At 33.3% G+C, this 20235-nt stretch overlaps 1 protein-coding gene across 1 annotated transcript in view; it reads left to right on the top strand.

Annotated features, from left to right (window-relative positions):
* LOC141386803 (putative helicase mov-10-B.2) overlaps window positions 1-19632 on the top strand; it is a 36332-nt gene extending 16700 nt beyond the window's left edge. Inside the window, exons 12-15 of the mRNA XM_073955714.1 lie at window positions 18270-18375; window positions 18436-18712; window positions 18788-19139; window positions 19212-19632. Of these exons, the coding sequence (XP_073811815.1) occupies window positions 18270-18375; window positions 18436-18712; window positions 18788-19139; window positions 19212-19543 (1067 nt within the window). The 3' untranslated portion in view covers window positions 19544-19632. The remainder of the gene's footprint in view (window positions 1-18269; window positions 18376-18435; window positions 18713-18787; window positions 19140-19211) is intronic.
* Window positions 19633-20235: the final 603 nt, after the last annotated feature.

Genomic DNA, 20235 nt, shown 5'->3' with positions numbered 1-20235 from the left:
AGACTAAAAAAATTATTTTTGTATTTTAGAAAAGCTTTCATACTTTTGAAAAAATAGTATTGTGTACCTGAATACAAACATTTGTCCATTCACTTTAAAAGAGGTGCGTTCAAATCATGGACAAAAAAATTATGAACGGAATTAGTAAAAAATTCATACTTTTGTTTTTTCTGTGTACAAAACGCACTGACAGCCTGCAAAATTTACTGATCGCTACCAATATCATGATTTCATCCCGGCGAAGGGAATTATCAATTGGCTTTTCAGTTTTTGATGATGATGATGATGATGATTTTTCTAGTGAAAACCTGAACTCTTTAAGCATCGAGTATTCTCATGTTAATGAGAATGATGCTCACTTTTCGGCTTTCCCAAAAAAACATATATATATTGAAAATAATATAATATTTGTTAATTATTTTATACATAAGTTATATAAAGAATTGAAACTGTGTGCATATGTATCTATTGTAGTATACTAGCCGCATAAATAATAAAATTTAGGATTTTTATAAAAAACAAGTGAGAAAAGGCTATAGTCGGCACGGGGCCGACTATGTGATACCCTCCACTACCTCTGTGCATAATCTTTTCACTCGAAAACATTTCTTTTAGGAAGATACGAAAGTTTTCACCTATCTGTCTTTTATACCAAATCTCCGTGGTCACCTACGCCGACCTACTTTGCATGATTTTAAATATTGGGTTTTCTACTTTCTTAGCCAGGCTTTGCTTTTCGATGGTCCCCAACCAAAGGTGTGATATCCGTCATTATTATCAAAATCGCAAAAATGAAAAGTTGGGTTCTATTAGCGACAATTGAGATATCTTCGTTGTTTGACCACCTATGACAAACTACGTTACATCGTTTTAAAGGTGATATCTACTACTTACTACTACTTTCCTTATTTGCTGTGGAATAAAATGTTGACATTTTCTCCAAATACATTTTTTGCTCATTGCGACCCCTAAATATTATCCGAACATCACCAAAATCAATAGGCTTCTTCCTATGTGAGACCTCCATTAACCCACGAAATTTCGTGACGATCCGATCAAAATTGCGACCTGTAGCGTGATTTCCAAAAAAAAAAATGAAAAATGGGATGTATTACCGACTATTGCGATATCTCCGTTATTTGGTCACCTACGCCGACCTAGTTTGCATCATTATAAAGATGGAATCTTCTACTTTCATAGTCAGGCTTTGCTTTTGGAAAGTCCTCAACCAAAGCTGTGATATTCGTCATTATAATTAAAATCGCAAAAATGAAAATTTGGGTTTTGTTTGCGACTATTGTGATATCTTCGTTGTTTGATCACCTACGAGAACAGACAGACGGACGGACACACATAGCCAGATCGACTCAGCTCGTCGAAACCAGGGTTTCGGAGTCGGAGTCGGAGTCGGAGTCTACGAGTCGGAGTCGAGCAATTTTGCTGGAGTCGGAGTCGGAGTCTGAGTCGAAAAAAATAACTCGACTCCGACTCCGGGCAAAATTTTTTCCACGTTATAGAAATATAACATTCAATTTGGAACAAGAACATTTTTTTTAAATCATCATACATATATTTTAAAAGAAAGGTATAAGAAAACATATATTCAAACGGTATATTATACTAAGTTAAAGGACCATTCACAGGGTATTTACTATCCTCTGAAGTGTAGTCTATTCAACCCTATTTTGTTGATCCAATTGATTCCTTTGCAAACAAGAGTAAAGTTCTATGACAATAGAATTTAGATTGGACCTTTAACCTCTTTCGTCAGAAGTCTTAGTTGTCTTCTCACAAAGGTCTATTGGTATTCTCATCTCGTTTTTTATGAGAAGTCATCCTTGTCTTCTATTAAAGACATTATGGTCTCTATGGGACATCTTACTGAATACCCTGTGACACAAAATGGAAGTCAAAAAAGCACGAATTGAGAGCCCCAAATGATCTCATAGCTGAAATTTCTGAGTTATGACATAATGAATTTTTTGATCGACACCCATCAATCATTGAGATATTGTTTCATAATGTTTAGATTACATGTTTTCAGTTAAATAGAATGAGGAACCTTTCTCTCGAATATGCTGTCCTTCTAGCTCAGTTCCTTCCACGTCCTTCTTGTTCTTGAACTCAAAAAGTAAAACAAAATGAAATTTTCTGCAAAAACGTTCCACCGAAAATTATATTTAGGTTTCCCTTATCCAAGAAATCGATATTGTCACGTTTTCAAAGCCCTTTATCAGTTTTACTCGTTACTTTCTCAAAAAACCGTATGTTTATGTATTTCGGTAAATTTCGCAAAATATATTAACTATATATGAAATTCGGATGGTTACGCCTCTGAATTAGAGCATCATAAATTAGTTGTTGGTCAACGACAGATTCATCTCGCCATAACTCAGAAGTCTGACAAACGGCGATTCTTTCTTCTAGGATTCATTCATGAGGGCTTTAGATGCAGACATTCAAATAACCGGATCCGCCCGCCAGCATGAACGAAATTCAATTAAATACATAATCATAAAGTTTTCATAAGAAAGGATCGGGTAAAAGTGATAAAGGACAATGAAAACATGACAATATCGATTTCTCGTCCTACATAAAATTTTCCTAGCAACATTTTTGTAGAATATTTTCATGCACGAAATCTCATCATCATTTTTCAGTTCCAGAAAACATCCATCTGCCTTCGTGCTGGATGGTGTACACAAATATTTCAATGAAATATCCACAACACACCAACGCTTAAAATGCAAGAGCTGAATTTTAGTTTAAGGGGTGATGATCCCTACTTATAAATTTCAAATTTTTAAGCCGATCGGAACAATATTGCCATAGTATGAGCGTTGGTTGGGAACAATTTATTTTATTTTGTATGAGGCATATAAACGGTGTTTTTCTCGAAATCGGCTGCAAAAATATATCACAAGTGGTTTATTAGTTTTCAAGCTAGAATTGGCACCGCAAAATGTTTTAATAAAAATAGGGATTCGTAGACGGACTCAGAACTTCGTAATATTATTCTATTTTAGATGAAGAAAATAATCTGCCAAAAAGTTAAGTAGTTTTCTCAAAAAAAAAAAAAAAAAAAATCATGAAAAATGGCTTTTATTGAGCTTTATAATGGGAGTCTCCTTTTAAGGCTAAGCACACTAAAATGTTGGCTTACATCCATTCTGAAACTCGGTCATAAATTGTTTATAATTTTTATTGCATGTAGTCCTTATGATTTGTATTGCCCCTCCATTTTCAGATATTTTGAAAGTTTAAAGATTTTCTCACTCGGAAGAATTCCGTCCAGAATATACTCTTGCAAAAAAAGGAAAACCGACAAAACCTTTCTAACTTTGCTTTTTTCAATGTAATATTCGAATGCATTCCAATGAATGCCCTTTCCAATGAATATATAACGAAAAACTAACGCATTAGCCTATATAGGCCAATATAAAATTTGTGAACATTTTATTCATTTTTAGTGGTATACGAATTCAGGAATTCACACTCGGAGTCGACCCGGAGTCTGAGTCGGAGTCGGAGTCGTGAAAAAAACTCGTCTGGAGTCGGAGTCGGAGTCGAGCCAAAAATACCTCGACTCCGAAACCCTGGTCGAAACATTCATTTTGGAATATATAAGTATGGGTCTACGACCATTATTTCGATGCGTTACAAACTTTTTGGCCAAAACCAACTTATAACACCCTCCCCACATAGTGGTGTAGGGTATAAATATTGCGGTTTTTATTATTATTATTATTATTATTATTTTTTTTTTTTTTTGAGAAAAATTTTTAATATCGTGGATTTTTTAAGATTCTTCTTAATAAGTTTAATACATGTACAGAATTTTTGAAGAATGTTTTAGAAAAGTTCGAGGGTTTATTAAGATTTTTTAAATGGCTTGGATTTTGTAAGAATGTTTTTAATGACGTGAATATTTAAACAATTACACTGGTACTGAGCTTATATTCAGTTTTGTGAGGAATGAGGAAAACCAATGAAATCGGTTGAAAAATAGATGAGTTATGACATTTTTTGAGTTTTAACTTTTTGGGTTTTCATTTATAAAAGTTGGTACCTTAGTGCGTAATTATTAAGTAGACAAATTCAAATTACAACCATACGCACTAAGGTACCAACTTTTATGAAGGAAACCCCAAAAAGGTATAACACAAAAAATGTCATAACTCATCTATTTTTCAACCGATTTCATTGGTTTTCCCCATATTGTAAAGCTATGTAAATTTCCTTCTTCACAAAGGTAAATAATTATAGTAAAGGGGTAATGACAGTTCCAAATTAAGAAGCGCCTTTTTTGACTATTCGGCCCACTGTGCAGGCTATGTGTGTGTGTGTGTGAGAGAGAGAGCAAGATAGAGAGAGATCGCTAGATCGAGAGAGTATTTGGTGAGCAGAGCTTAAATGTAAAAATAGCTTAAATATATAGAAAATATTAGGGTGCCCCAAAAATATTAGGGTTGCCATATTTACCGATTAAGTTAAAAAATATTACGTTGAATCGTGAAATATTAGGTCCCCAATGAGAGAGAGAGACCAGCCCTAAGAGGCAATTCTTACCCGAACAGACCTATTGTGCGAGAGAGTTTTATTCAAACAAATGTATGGAATTAGAGAACATATGAGAAAACTATAATAAGAGAGAGAGAGAGAGAGAGAGATTAAACTAATAAAATGTTGTATATTTACCCTCATGTATGTATCTCCAGATAGTTAGGATAAAGACCAGCCAAAAGATGCAATTTTTGTCGATTTGAACCACTGTGCGAGTCAGTTGGAATTAAACAAATGATTGAGTGGAGTATATCTAGAGCAGAGCTGAGCAAAATCGAGAGAGAGGCAAATTTAAGAGAGAATTAATATTTAATTTTTCTTGATGTTTCATTACTTATTTCAACATTTTGAATTTTTAATCTTGTCTAAAATCATCCACAATTGAAATTATTAAAAAATATAAATAAAAAATTGCATAAACTTTTAATTATTTATGGTTCACAAAAAACTAAGAGTACGTTTTCATAATTTGTCTGTGTGCTAGCACACAGGCGTGCTCACCCCTAATCTAGAGAATCACATTTTTCCTGTATATGTGTAGGAAGCCAAATCGAGAAGTTGAGAGAGAACCACATTTAACCTGTATATGTGTGGGAGGGAGCCAGACCTCGATTTCGGGAGAGAAACACATTTATCCTGTATATGCGTGGGAGGGAGCCAGACCGAAAAGTTGAGAGAGAACCGCATTTGATCGCTAATGTAAACAAAATACATTTCAATATATGTTTGTCAGTAAGAATGCCGAATCATGATCGTAATCAAAGAGGATTTTTCCGTCCGCCAATCTGTCCATGAGCATGTCCAATCAAGTTCATAACTTAACATTTGTATGCATAATTAATTTCACAATATTTTGAAGTTATTGATGACTGATTTCATAACGCGGCTATGAGTTGAGATGAATGTCAGAGTTCCTCATATTGCAACAACAACCCAAGAGTAAACATTAAGTGACCATAAAATGATTCGTACAAATTCTTTCCATTGTTTTAATCCATGTTAGCGGACTGGTGATCAATACATTGACCAAAAATTTGATTTTTTGTCAACGAGCATTTAGGCAATTTGTTTACATTTAACAAATGTAAACAAATCTGTAGTATTCAATGCTACAAGAATATTTCTTTGTTCATAGGAATTCTTGCCCTTTGTGGTTATTACCCAGTTTGAGTCTGCAATGCATGTGTTTATGTTGACCATCATGTGGAGGGGGATAGGGGGTCAAGTGTGATGTGGGCATTGGGTTGAAGGCGGATTTTGATGCTGGAATACAATCAATACTTTGATTGTATTCAATCAATACTTGGATTGTATTCCAGCATCAAAATCCGCCTTCAAACCAATCCCCACATCACACTTGTCCCCCTATCCCCCTCCACATGATGGTCAACATAAACACATGCATTGCAGACTCAAACTGGGTAATAACCACAAAGGGCAAGAATTTCTATGAACAAAGAAATATTCTTGTAGCATTGAATACTACAGATTTGTTTACATTTGTTAAATGGAAACAAATTGCCTAAATGCTCGTTGACAAAAAATCAAATTTTTGGTCAATGTATTGATCACCAGTCCGCTAACATGGATTAAAACAATGGAAAGAATTTGTACGAATCATTTCATGGTCACTTAATGTTTACTCTTGGGTTTTTGTTGCAATATGAGGAACTCTGACATTCATCTCAACTCATAGCCGCGTTATGAAATTCAAAAGACGAACGAACCTGACCATCATCAATAATTTCAAAATATTGTGAAATTAATTATGCATACACATGTTAAGTTATGAACTTGATTGGACATGCTCATGGACAGATTGGCGGACGGAAAAATTCTCTTTGATTACGATCATGATTCGGCATGCTTACGGACAGACATATATTGAAATGTATTTTGTTTACATTAGCGATCAAATGTGGTTCTCTCTCAACTTCTTGGTCTGGCTCCCTCCCACACATTTATAGGATAAATGTTTTTCTCTCCCGAAATCGAGGTCTGGCTCCCTCCCACACATATACAGGTTATATGTGGTTCTCTCTCAACTTCTCGGTTTGGCTTCCTACACATATACAGGAAAAATGTGATTCTCTAGATATACTCCACTCAATCATTTAATTCCAACTGACTCAACCAGTGGTTCAAATCGACAAAAATTGCATCTTTTGGCTGGTCTTTATCCTAACTATCTGGAATACATACATGAGGGTTGTGACTACTTTGTATCATAAATACTTCTATAGAAAAGTATTTCTAAAATACGGAATGCTTTGGATTTGTTTTTAAGTCAGGAAAAGTTTTCAATGGAAGACAGAAAATTTTCATTCATTCGATTTCTGGTTTTCGAGCTGACAAAAAGTTATTACAATACGTAAAATATTATTAACAATTTTGGAAATTGGAAGAAAATTTATTTGCTGAAAAGAAGCAGATTGGCTGAAGATTATAAATCTTGCTATAAACGTGCAAATTGGATATATCGCTATTTATTATTGTCTCAATTATGGAATTTTATACCGTTTGCTAAATATTATATATGGACCAAATATGAAGTTTCTAATTGCCCAAACGCTCGTAAATCCTTTGAAAATCTCTTTAACGCAAATTTAATCCGAACAACCCCTGCAAATCTATCTCATCTATTGCCTAATATTATCATTGATTCTGATTTGGGAGTTTTATTTGTATATATTTAATATTTTGTATATATTTAAGCTATCTTTACATTTAAGCTCTGCTCTCCAAATACTCTCTCGATCTAGCGATCTCTCTCTCTATCTTGCTCTCTCACACACACACACACTCTCTCTCTTACACCCAACATACCAAATAAAAATAAAAAGTAATAGGACTTGAGAATAATATTATAAAAATAGAAAATTCACAATCAATTTTAACAATGCTTGAACAACTATTACATGCACAATGTTTTCTTAAGTCCCAATTTACATTAGGCGAGTTTACTTGCGGCAATTGTCAGTTTGTAGGTGAGAGAGGGTGCTGAGAGGCAAAAGGTTACCATATGCCTCACCTCTCTCTCCTACAAAATGACAATTGCCGCAAGTAAACTCGCCCAATGTAAATTGGGACTAAGTCTGCCTGAAAAGTATTTTGTTAATTGACATTTGTTGATAAAAAATTTTTGTAGAAACTTTTTTTGTGATCTTTTAGTTTTTATGTAATTAAATGTATATCCGCGTTGTGTTAACAAATAAATATCCGTGTTGTGCTAAAATATAATTGCAATGCCAAAAAATATAAAAAGGCACGGGCGAATTGGAGCTTTGTTAAAAACAAAAAAACAAAATTCCAATAAACAACCTCACAGGCAACTGTGTTGGTGTTCTTTTCAACTCACAGAATTCGAAGAATTCTTAGTTGATACGTGCTGACATGTTGCAAAATATTTTGATTTTGGTGTTTCTTTGGAAAAGCCGAAAAGTGAGTGTGATTCTCATTCATATGGGAATACTAGACACTTAAAGAGTTCGGTTTTTCGCTAAAAAAGGCATCATTTCAAAAACTGAGAAGCCAATTGATAATTCCCTTCGCCGGGATGAAATCATGATATTGGTAGCGATCAGTAAAAATTTTGCAACACTGTCAGTTCGTTTTGAAAATCATTACTCTCTGTAATAGAGGGTAATAAATGAAGTTGAGCCAATGGGGGAATACTCCACTCAAACAATCGAAAATGAGATTGAACTTCAACAAAAAACAAAACAAACAAAAAACAGCCGAGGCACGGGCGAATTGGAGCTTTGTTAAAAACAAAAAAACAAAATTCCAATAAACAACCTCACAGGCAACTGTGTTGGTGTTCTTTTCAACTCACAGAATTCGAAGAATTCTTAGTTGATACGTGCTGACATGTTGCAAAATATTTTGATTTTGGTGTTTCTTTGGAAAAGCCGAAAAGTGAGTGTGATTCTCATTCATATGGGAATACTAGACACTTAAAGAGTTCGGTTTTTCGCTAAAAAAGGCATCATTTCAAAAACTGAGAAGCCAATTGATAATTCCCTTCGCCGGGATGAAATCATGATATTGGTAGCGATCAGTAAAATTTTGCAACACTGTCAGTTCGTTTTGAAAATCATTACTCTCTGTAATAGAGGGTAATAAATGAAGTTGAGCCAATGGGGGAATACTCCACTCAAACAATCGAAAAAAAAAAAAAAGTGTTGAAAGACAAAAAAGTCTTCTTCATTGGTTGAATTCTTAAAAACAAAAAAATTACGAATCCGAAGATGTTTACAGGATTGGTGACATAAATAGCGGTTGTGGTGAAAGTAGAAGTGAATGCGAACAAAGTGAAAGTGATGAAAATTTGAATAATTATATAATTGACATTCATACATACATATGTATGTTCCCATACACATCCCCTAATAGACACGGGAGATTTATCTCATATCAATCAGTGCACGCCGCTTCATATTGACTTAATTATATGGGCCCAACTTGTTATCGCTGAATCCGAACGGGGTGTTTTACGACACCACTTGTATAAAAGTTTTTCATGGTTGATCAGGAAATGTCGTCTACATTACGCTGAGGGATATTTTGCCACTGTTGGAGAGTATGATGTTTTTGACCGACCTGTGAATCGAAACCGTGCATACAGAGTGTAAGGCGCACAACTATTGTACAAGAACGCCTATATAAAGGAAGTTTAATTTACAAAATTAACTGAAAAAATTATCACTAAATTTCTACTTTTTATAGATGCCGCAACTCCAACGACACATTCATTCAAGACGGTTCGCGAAAAATCGCATAAAGATGCGAAACAATTATAAAACCAAAAAACGTAACTATAAATATAATCATTTTAATTACATCATAGAGTGAAAACTTAAATCACTAAGCAACTTAATTTAAATTAAAAAATAACAATGATAAAATACACTACACACATTGTTAATTTATAACTAACTCTCAAAATATGAACTGAATTTATAAAATTTTAATAAAAAATTAAAAAAAAAAATATATGTAAGCTTGTTTTACTATTACAAGGGTAAGCTTAAGATAATATTAATTGCATAAGCTTGTTCTACAATTACAAGGGTAAGCTTATAAACAAGGGTTCCGTTTCGATTTTTCTACAATTATGACATAAGCTTTTAACAACTGATTTCTCAAGTCTTTTGTAAGCTTAAGGCTTATGTTGGTAAGCTTATTATAATATAATTCTCAAGCTTTTTTGGTATGTTGGGCACACACACTCTCTCTCACACACTCTCTCTCTCTCTCTTACACACACACATACTCTCTCTCTCACACACACATAGCCTGCACAGTGGGCCGAATAGGCAAAAAAGGCGCTTTTAATTTGGAACTGTCATTACCCCTCTACTAATTATGCAGTTTGGTGTCTTCTTCGCAGCCTAGAGCACGAGAAAAAACATTTTCCTGTTTTTTATTGCGTTTTTGTCACACTTAAATCACTAACTCAACGAAGCTATGTCCGTTTTAAGTTGAAAATCCAAGAAACCCCGTTTTTCACTACATTTACCGTTATAAAATCAAAAAACGAAGTAACCCAAAGAAACCAAAGGAGTCTTCCATGGACTCCCACAATACCCAATTTATGCATCAGAACCCCTGCAAATTTTCACTGTAGCACAGTGTCGTTATTATTTATTTTTTTGGGTGCCATCGTGGTGCATTGGTATGCGCACCCGCCTTGCACGCTGAAGGTCGTAAGCTCGATTCCCCGGCCAGACAACATCAAAAATTTCAACGGTGACAAAATGCCCCTCAGTGATGTTGGCGCCATTTGCTGAGTATTTCAGCCATGTAAAACTTCTCTACAAGTAGTGTCTTAAGACACGCCGTTCGGACTCGGCAATAGAAAGTAGGTCCCATATCATTGAGCTAATGTCCCGTATGGAATGTTTGTGGAACAATTATTATTATTATTATTATTATTATTATTATTATTATTATTATTATTATTATTATTATTATTATTATTATTATTATTATTATTATTATTATTATTATTATTATTATTATTATTATTATTATTATTATTATTATTATTATTATTATTATCATTATTATTATTATTATTATTATTATTATTATTATTATTATTATTATTATTATTATTATTATTATTATTATTATTATTATTATTATTTTTATTATTATTATTATTATTATTGTTATTATTATTATTATTATTATTATTATTATTATTATTATTATTATTATTATTATTATTATTATTATTATTACTGTTATTATTATTATTATTATTTATTTGAATATTTATTACAATTAAAGATTATAATAAACTTATAGCTTAAAGCACTAAGCGACTACGGCTATCGCCGTTGATTTTTAATAACATTTTTTTAACATGGTGGATTTTTTTTTTTGAAATATTGTGAATTTTTTATGATTTGTTAATATCGTGAATTTTTAAGAATTTTTTATAATATCGTTGATTCTTAAGATCTTTTTTAAATAGGGATTTTTTAAGAATATTTTTTAAAATATAATGGATTTTTTAACAATATTTTATGAAAATATAGGGGATTTATAACCACATTTTAAATAAAGATATGCTTTGTTCTTACCAGGGTTTCGGAGTCAAGCAATTTTGCTGGAATCGGAATCTGAGTCGAAAAAAATAACTCGACTCCGGGCAATTTTTTTTCTACGTTAAGAAATATAATATATTCAGGACACCACAATTTTTTCAAAAAATCATTATTTATTTTAAAAGAAAAATATAAGAAAACAATTAAGAAAACGGTATATTATATTAAGTTAGAGGGCGATGCAAAGGATATATACTATCCTTTGAAGTCAAATCTTTTCATCTCTATTTTGATTACAAAGTGCATGTTGAGAATATTTTATGGTCCAATTGATGCTTTAATGTTTTGCAAACAAAGATAAAGTTCTATGATAATCGAATTATAATTGGGTATTTAACGTCTTCTGTACAAGTTCTACAAGTCTTCTGTCAGAAGACCTACTGGTCTTCTCACAAAGGTCTATTTTGAAGAGCTTTTACATAAAATTAGATAAAATCTTAATTATTAGATGATTGTATAAAAATCTAGAAAAGACATCAGAATCTAGAAATTCATCGATCGATTTTATTTGTCATATTTTGTTGGGTCGTTTTATGACAAAAACGTCAGTTTTTTTAAGCCAAACATTAATATGTTGACTTTTTCTGTCCACCATTTCCGTAAAATCTAATATTTTTTTTAAAAAATCGATCAATGAAGAACTAGATTTTGAGATTCTTAATAAGCCCACAGAAATATAGAGCAATCGGTTTTGTTTTCGAGTTGGCACCGCAAAACGCTTTTATAAAAAGTGGGGTTTCGTATGCGGCCATTTGCCACAAAACTTCGTGGTATTTTTCAAACTAAAATTCAGAAAACAGATTTTGTTATGTTCTTTGAGATGAAGAAAATCTACAAAATGTTTCATAGTTTTCTTGGATAAAATTCATGAATAATGGCTTTTTAAGGCTCTCGAAAATGCTGGCTTACATCTATTTTAAAAACGTTTCATGAATTGCTTATAATTTTTACCGCATGTAGTTTTTATGATTTGTATTGCCCCTTAATTTTCACATATTTTGAAACCAAAATTTACTCGTGCGAAGAAAAAAAAACGCCAAAACCGACAAAAACTTTCTAAATTGTATGTTGTTGCCCTTTCAATAGAAATAATATATGTATATATGAATGTTTTTTCATATATATGTTCCATAGTTGAGTACTAATGCTCTTTCTAAAGAATATGTTAGGAAAAGCCAACAAATTGGCCTATATCGGCAAAATATAGGAAAAAGTTAAACATTTGTGCAAATTTTATTAATTTTAGTGGTAAAGGAATTTACCCTCGGAGTCGGAGTCGTGAAAAAAACTGGTCCGAAGTCGGAGTCGAGCCCAAAATACCTCGACTCCGTAACCCTGGTTCCTACAATGTTAAACAAATAATAAAAAATATAGTAGATATTATTTTATTAAAATGTCGTGGATTATTGTTTTTTTTAAATATCGTGGAATTTTTTGCGAATATTTTTTGAATTTTGTGGATTTTTTAAGAATGTATATTTTAAATATCATAGATTTTTTTAAGAATATTTTTCTAAATACCGTAGAGTTTTTGAAGATTTTTTAAAGATCAGAAAATTTTTAAGAATATAATTTTAACAAGTGAAAAGTCGTTAAGTTCGGCCGGGCCGAACTTGTTATACCCTCCACCGCGAGTTGTATGGAAGTAAAGTGGAACAATTAGTTTCCTTTCGTTTATGAAGAAGACTAAAACTATAGGTCTAACTTTCAAAGACCGAAAATTCAATTTTTTTAGCCATTGGAAGAACGCTATTGCTTTTAGTGAAAATCTTTTCAGATTTGGATATAGCTCCCATATATATTTTCGCCCGATTTCACGTATTTGCTGCACCAAACACGCTATATACGTCCAATTTTGAAGAAATTTTGAATGTGTGACTGAATTTGGTCTAGAAATAAGAGTGCCAAAGTATATCGAAATCGGTTCAGATTTGGATATAGCTTCCATATATATGTTCGGCCGATTTCACGTATTTTCTGTACCAAACACGCTTTATATGTCCGATTTCGATGAAATTTGGAATGTTTGACTGAATTCGGTCTAGAAATAAGTGTGGTTAATTCTATTGAAATCAGTTCAGATTTGGATATAGCTCCCACATATATTTTCTGCCGATTTCACATATTTTCTGTACCAAACACGCTATATTTTTCCGATTTCGATAAAATTTGGAGTGTGTGACTGAATTTGGTCTAGAAATAAATGTGCCAAATTATATCGAAATCGGTGAAGATTTGGTTATAGCTCCGATTTATATTTTACATATTCACAGTGGTGTAGGGTATCATATAGTCGGCACCGCCCGACTTTGATCCTTTCCTTACTAGTTTTAATATATAGTAGATTTGTTAACAATATTTTATTAAAATATTGTGGATTTTTAAACATCGTAATCATAATAAATGTGAAAAATATTTTTATCTGTACGGAAAAAAATTGGGAGTTTAAGGGATTTTTTTAACATATTTTTCAAATATCGTGGATTTTTTACGAATATTTTTTTAACGTCATAAATTTTTTTAAGAATATTATTTTAAATATCGTGAATTTTTTAATATAATGTTTTTAAATATCGAGAATTTTTAATTATATTGTTTTAAACAATAAATTGAAAAAAATATATATTCAACTTTTAACAATATTTTGTTTTTATTAAAATATCGTGGATTTTTTAAGAATATTTTTTTAACGTCATAAATTTTTTAAGAATATTATTTTAAATATCGTGAATTTTTTAATATAATGTTTTTAAATATCGAGAATTTTTTAATTATATTGTTTTAAACAATAAATTGAAAAAAATATATATTCAACATTTAACAATATTTTGTTTTTATTAAAATATCGTGGATTTTTTAAGAATATTTTTAAAATATCGTCGATTTTTCAGAATATTTTTTTTATATCGTCGATTTTTTAAGAATATTTTTTTCTTAATATCGTAGATTTTTTAAGAATATTCTTTCTAAATGCCGCTGATTTTTTAGGAGTATTTATTTTTAAATATTGGGGCTACGTCGATCTGGCTATGTGTCCGTCCGTCCAGAGATATCGCAAAGGTCGGCAATGCATCCCATTTTTTGTAATCACGCTACAGGTCGCAATGGAAAAAAAACTTATGTGGACAAAAATTCAAAGCTTTTTTCTTATACGAATATCTCTGTTCTTAGTAGTCGTATTCCAAAAGGAAAGTCCGTCAATGGATGAGGAAAATATCACCTTTATTATGATGCAAAATAGGTTGGCGCACATCCCACTTACCAATTTTTTTATTTGAATTATACTCAGCTTTGGTTGGATGCGTTTCAACAATGAAGACATTCAGAGCTTTAAAATGTTCCCAACTGCGTTACCAAAATTGGTGAAATGCTTGCTGTGATGTTGAAAAAGACGCTAGGATATCCCAATTTCCAATTTGTGGAATTTTATTTCCATGTCAGATATTTATGCTTCTGTTGGACATATTTCAAGCAGAGAGCTTGATAATGGAACTAAATCATTTAATACAAAATGTGGCATTGATGGTAAAAAAATACATCTGCTTCTGTTTGGTGTATTAAAGACATGTAAAATGCTTATCAAGAAGACCAACAAGCTTTCAATCAGTGCCAAGTAGTGTACACAGTAGTGACATACTTACTTACTTAGTTGGCCCATTACAGAACATTTGTTCTGTAGGCCGAACTAAGAAAAGATCTCCAATTCTCTCTATTTGTTGCTTCGCATTCTGGAATACCGCGCCTTTTCATCTCATCATCCACTGTTTTGTAGAGCGTTATTTTTGTTTGACGAGATGTGGCTTTGTTTTTAAACTGCTTACTTAAACCAAAGTAGCATCTGTTGGCCAATACAATTCTTCTTTTTATTTCACAACTGATGTCGTTTGTTGTGTTTACGGAGGTGCCGAGGTAGACGAAGTCTTTTACTACCTCAATATTATAGGAATCAACTTCCACAGTCGGTCCGAGCTCAATGGACGCATTGCGCGTCGACACCATCAACTTGGTCTTTTCACCGTTTACCGCCAGACCCACTTTAGCAGATTCTCCTTCGACCTTCATAAAGGTATCAGTTACTTCTTTTACTGATCGGCCTATGATGTCTATATCATCAGCATAAGCAAGTAACATGACTATTGGTGTAGATTGTGCCACTTCTTTTGACGTTTGCCTCTCGTATAACCTTTTCCAGCAGGATGTTAAAGAGATCACACTAAAGGCTGTCTCCTTGTCTGAAACCTCTTTTGGTACCAAACTCTTCGGAGAGGTTCTTTCCTATTTTAACTGAGGACCTCGTGTCAGTTAAAGTCATTTTGCAAAGCCGGATGAGCTTTGCGGGGATACCAAATTCAGACATGGCTTGGAATACCTTTGAACGCAGCGGGCTGTCGAAGGCTGCTTTATAATCGACAAAAAGGTGGTAGGTGTCGATCTGCATCTCTTGGGTCTTCTCCAGGATTTGCCGCAGGGTAAATATCTGGTCAATGGTGGACTCGTTGACCATTGGCTTTAGTCGTTCGCACAATATCCCTGACACGATCTTGTAGGCAATAGGGAGTAGACTTATGCCCCTATAGTTAGAGCATACAGTCTTATCTTCCTTCTTGTGGACGGGGCACAGGATACTCAGGTTCCAATCGTCGGGTACTCGTTCTTCCTGCCAGATAGTGCTAACTAGCTGATGAATACACCTTATCAGCGTGTCGCCTCCGGTTTTGAACAGCTCGGCTGGTAAGCCATCGGCTCCTGCTGCTTTATTATTCTTCAGCCGATTTATTGCTGTCTTTACCTCATCTTGGCTGGGCGGTATACATTCAATACCATCTTCTGGGATTGGGACTGTGGTATCTTCGTCGTCTTCGCTGCTATTGGATACCAACAGTTTTGAAAAATGTTCTTTCCATATCCTGAGTACACTATCTGTATCAGTTACCAAATTACCTTGCTGGTCTCTACAGGAGGATGTGCCTGTACCAAAGCCATCAGTTTGATGCTTGACTCTTTGGTAGAATTTTCGGACTTCATTCTGGCTCCTGTACATCTCGAGTTTTTCACACTCCCGCTTTTCCATCTCTCTCTTTTTCCTGCGGAAAAGACGTTTCTCCTCTCTCCTTTTCTCCCTGTATCTCTCTCGTGCGCTACGCGTTGCTACGGATTGTAAAGTATATGCCGCATTTTTCTCTTCGGTGGCAGCTCGACACTCTTGATCATACCATGGATTCCTTGGTGGAGGCCTCTGGTATCCAAGTATGGATTTTGCGGCTGTTTGCATGGAGTGGGCAATGCTTTGCCATTGCGCTGATATGTTATCGGGATGAGGAGTGCTTTGATTAAGCAATTGGGCTAGTTGAGTGGAATATGCTGTGGCTATCTGTTGTGATTGCAGCTTACCGATGTCTAACTTTCGTGTTGTGTCTGTTCGTACTTTGTTTGCTACGTTTAAGCGGGTGCGTACCTTTGCTGCAACAAAGTAGTGGTCCGAATCAATGTTTGCGCCTCGAAACGATCGTACATCCAACACGCTCGATGAATGTCTTCCATCTATCACAACATGATCAATTTGGTTTCTTGTTTTCTGATCTGGAGACAGCCAGGTGCCCTTAAGAATATCGAGATGATTAAATCTGGTACTGCTAACTACCATGTTTTTTGCAGCTGCAAAGTCTATCAGCCTCATACCATTGTCAGATGTTTCACTGTGGAGGCTTAATTTCCCGACTGTTGGGCCAAAGATATTCTCCTTTCCAATTTTGGCATTAAAATCGCCTAGAATGATTTTAATGTCATGGGCAGGGCAACGGTCATATGTTTCTTCTAAGCGCTCGTAAAATATATCTTTGGTCTGTTCGTCCTTTTCTTCAGTGGGAGCATGAGCGCAAATAAAGCTGATGTCGAAGAATTTAGCTTTTATTCGAATTGCAGCAAGTCTTTCATTCACTGGAGTGAAGCTGGATACCAGATGTTTTAGTCTCCGACTAACTACAAATCCGCAACCAAACTCATGCTTTACGTCATGGCAGCTATAATACGGTGCGGCACCTTTAGGTGTTGCTGTGACGCCTTTCCCAATCCATCGTATTTCCTGTAGGGCAGTAATATCGGCCTTGTACTTTTGAAGTACGTCTTCCAATGCGAAGACTGCACCTTCTCTATAGAGAGTGCGAACATTCCAGGTGCAGATTCGCAGATCATGTTCCTTAAAACGTTTGCGGGGTTCGTCAACTTTAGAGGGGTTGTTTTTCTTTTCTTTCGTTTTTTCATAGTATGCTGTTTTTTTTTTTTTCTAGGAGAGGGTTACTAGCCCAACGCCCAAACCCAAGTTTTTAACGTTCTTATGGGAGAACGCGCGGCACATGTTAGCTCACTACCTTTAACGGGTGTTAAAGGCAGTTCCCCAGGTGACACCACGGGGAGGTCAGTGTCCACTTGAGATGAAAGAGGGACCAAGATAAATTCTGGGCTTTGCCATGTTAAAACCGGTCAGGACCGTTGCTTGGTATCATCCATCCCCTACGTCACCCACACAGTCGTGAAATATAAAAATAAATATTAATTATTTTGGTTCAGTTCACCTTAAGTAATTTGCTATAAAAGCCAGATAAGTGAAAACTTTAGTCTCTCCCTGAAAGAAATGTTTACGAGTGAAAAGCTTATACACAGGGGTAGTGGTGTAGGGTACCACATAGTCGGCCCCGCCCTGACTATAGCCTTTACTTACTTTTTAAGAATATGTTTGTAAATATCGTGGATTTTTTCATGAATATTTTTTAAAGTCGTGAATTATTAAGAATATTTTTTTAATTATCATCTTTTTAATATCGTGTATGTTTTTAAGAATATATTTTTTGAGTCGTCGATTTTTTAAGAATATTTTTTTTTAAATATCGAGGATTTTTTAAAATTATTTTTCTAAATATCGTTTTTTAATATCTTGGATTTTTTAAGAATATTTATTATTAATATATAGTTTTAAAAACATGTTTTTTATAAATATCGTGGATTTTTAAACATATTTTTTAAAATAGTGAAACATTATTTTAAAAAATATGTTTGAAAATAATAATAATATCCTTTTCCTAAATCTTTCAGATGACGTGTCGCTAACAAAGCATTGGCATTTAGCACCCAACAAGAATTATCCAATTATCTTTCATTCCATTGAGGGTGTATCATTATCGGATAAGAAATCGCCTAGGTATGTGTGCATGTGAAATAAAGATAATTTTGCAATCTAATTTATCCTTAATTCGCCTAGTTTATACAATCCCGTTGAAGTTGAAATCGTTATGGAATATGTAAAGGATCTCATGTATTTTGGTATTAATGGCAAGCCCCTGAAACAAACTGATATTGGTATAATATCGCCATATAAAAAACAGTATCTAAATATACGCGATGAATTAAATTTACGCAAATGGCATGACATTGCAACCGGTTCGGTGGAAATATTTCAAGGTCAAGAAAAGGATGTAATCATAACATCGTTTGTTCGTTCCGGTACAGAATCGTTGGGTTTTTTGGAAAGTAAAAGGGTAAGTAAACGATGCAAAAAATCTCTTTAGAAAATTAAATTTCCAAAGTTCTTGTTCTTCTATTCCTTGTTTTAGCGTTTAAATGTAACTCTATCTCGACCTAAATCTTTACTTATTTTAATTGGCAATGCTAAAACTTTGCGCCGAAATGCAGATTTTGATCACATTATTAGTGAATGCGAACGAAATGGCACATTTATTGATGGAGGAGCTGTTGCTCAAAAAGATCAAAAACTATCACGCAAAGAACGCAGAGTTCAAGCTAGACAAAAGCAAAAGAATGGCGTTGATAACGGTACATCATCACAAAGTGGACAAATATCAAAGCAAACGTGTAAGGAGCGTAAAGATCTGAAAAGTCATTATGCACTTCGCCGACTAAAAAAAATTATAATGAAGGAAGAAAATCCGACGATTCCTAATAAAGGTAAATTTAATTGGATTTGCATACACGTTACTGGATAAATTAATTATGCAACTTGAATAACTCATTTTTTAGAGAATCATAAACAAATTTGGAAACCCTTGGGAGAAGACCGTACAAATAATATTAAAAAACATACACGTGGCCGCCGTGGGCGTAAATCCAATAAGCTGGAAAACAGTAACAATAACAGTGAACATCCTATACCTAAGGCATCTGTTTCTTTACCTCCATCCATCCATCAAAGGGCCGATTTAAAAGAAACCCTAAAACCAACGATTACTGAAAACGTCCATGCAATATTGCCAAGTGACAACAGCGTAAACAAAACTCAAGAACAACTACAAAATGTTATAAATAAACTTAACTGTCTAATTTTTAAGCACAAAGATAATGCCGATGATTGAATGCCTTGATGTCCAATAACAATGTTACCTCAAGATGTCATTAAAAATGATTTAAACAGTAAATAAATTGTAAAATTTGATATATCATAGATATTTTCTTTTTAAAATATGTGGGATTTTTTAAACATCGTGAAATTTGAAAGACTTTTAATGTGGTATTTTAAGATTTTTTTAAATATGTTTATTTTTTACGATTTTTTTTTTAAAAATATCGTAAATTTTTAAGTCACTTTTTTAATGTCGTGGAATTTTTAAGATTTTTTTAAATATAGTGGAATTTTTATGAATATTTTTTTTAAAATATCGTTGAATTATTAAGAATATTTTTTAAATTTCGTGGATGTTTAAGTATATTTTTTTTAATTTCATGGATTTTAACGAATATTTTTTTAAATATAGTGGAATTTTTAAGACTTTTCCTAAAATTTGGAATTTTTTAAAATATCGCGAATTTTTAAGGAAATCTGGATTTTTGAGAATAATTTTTAACCGTTGTGTATTTTTAAAAATTATTTTTTATTACTGTAAAATAAATCAGCTTAATCTCGGGTTTTGTTGTTTTTAATTTTTAAAACAACAAGTTTTATTTAAAGTGGGATGTAGTTAAAATTGATTTAATTTCGGGAAAGGCAAAGAATACTAGTTTCGTCCAACGCCACTTGGACTCATCAGTTCTCTTAGTTCTTTGTATT

Source organism: Musca autumnalis, unplaced genomic scaffold (assembly GCF_047663935.1).
Source record: "Musca autumnalis isolate F117 unplaced genomic scaffold, ASM4766393v1 scaffold_5, whole genome shotgun sequence".
Classification (NCBI taxonomy): Eukaryota; Metazoa; Arthropoda; class Insecta; order Diptera; family Muscidae; genus Musca; species Musca autumnalis.
The sequence above is the reverse complement of the archived record's forward strand: the minus strand, read 5'-3'. Positions and strand labels throughout refer to the sequence as shown.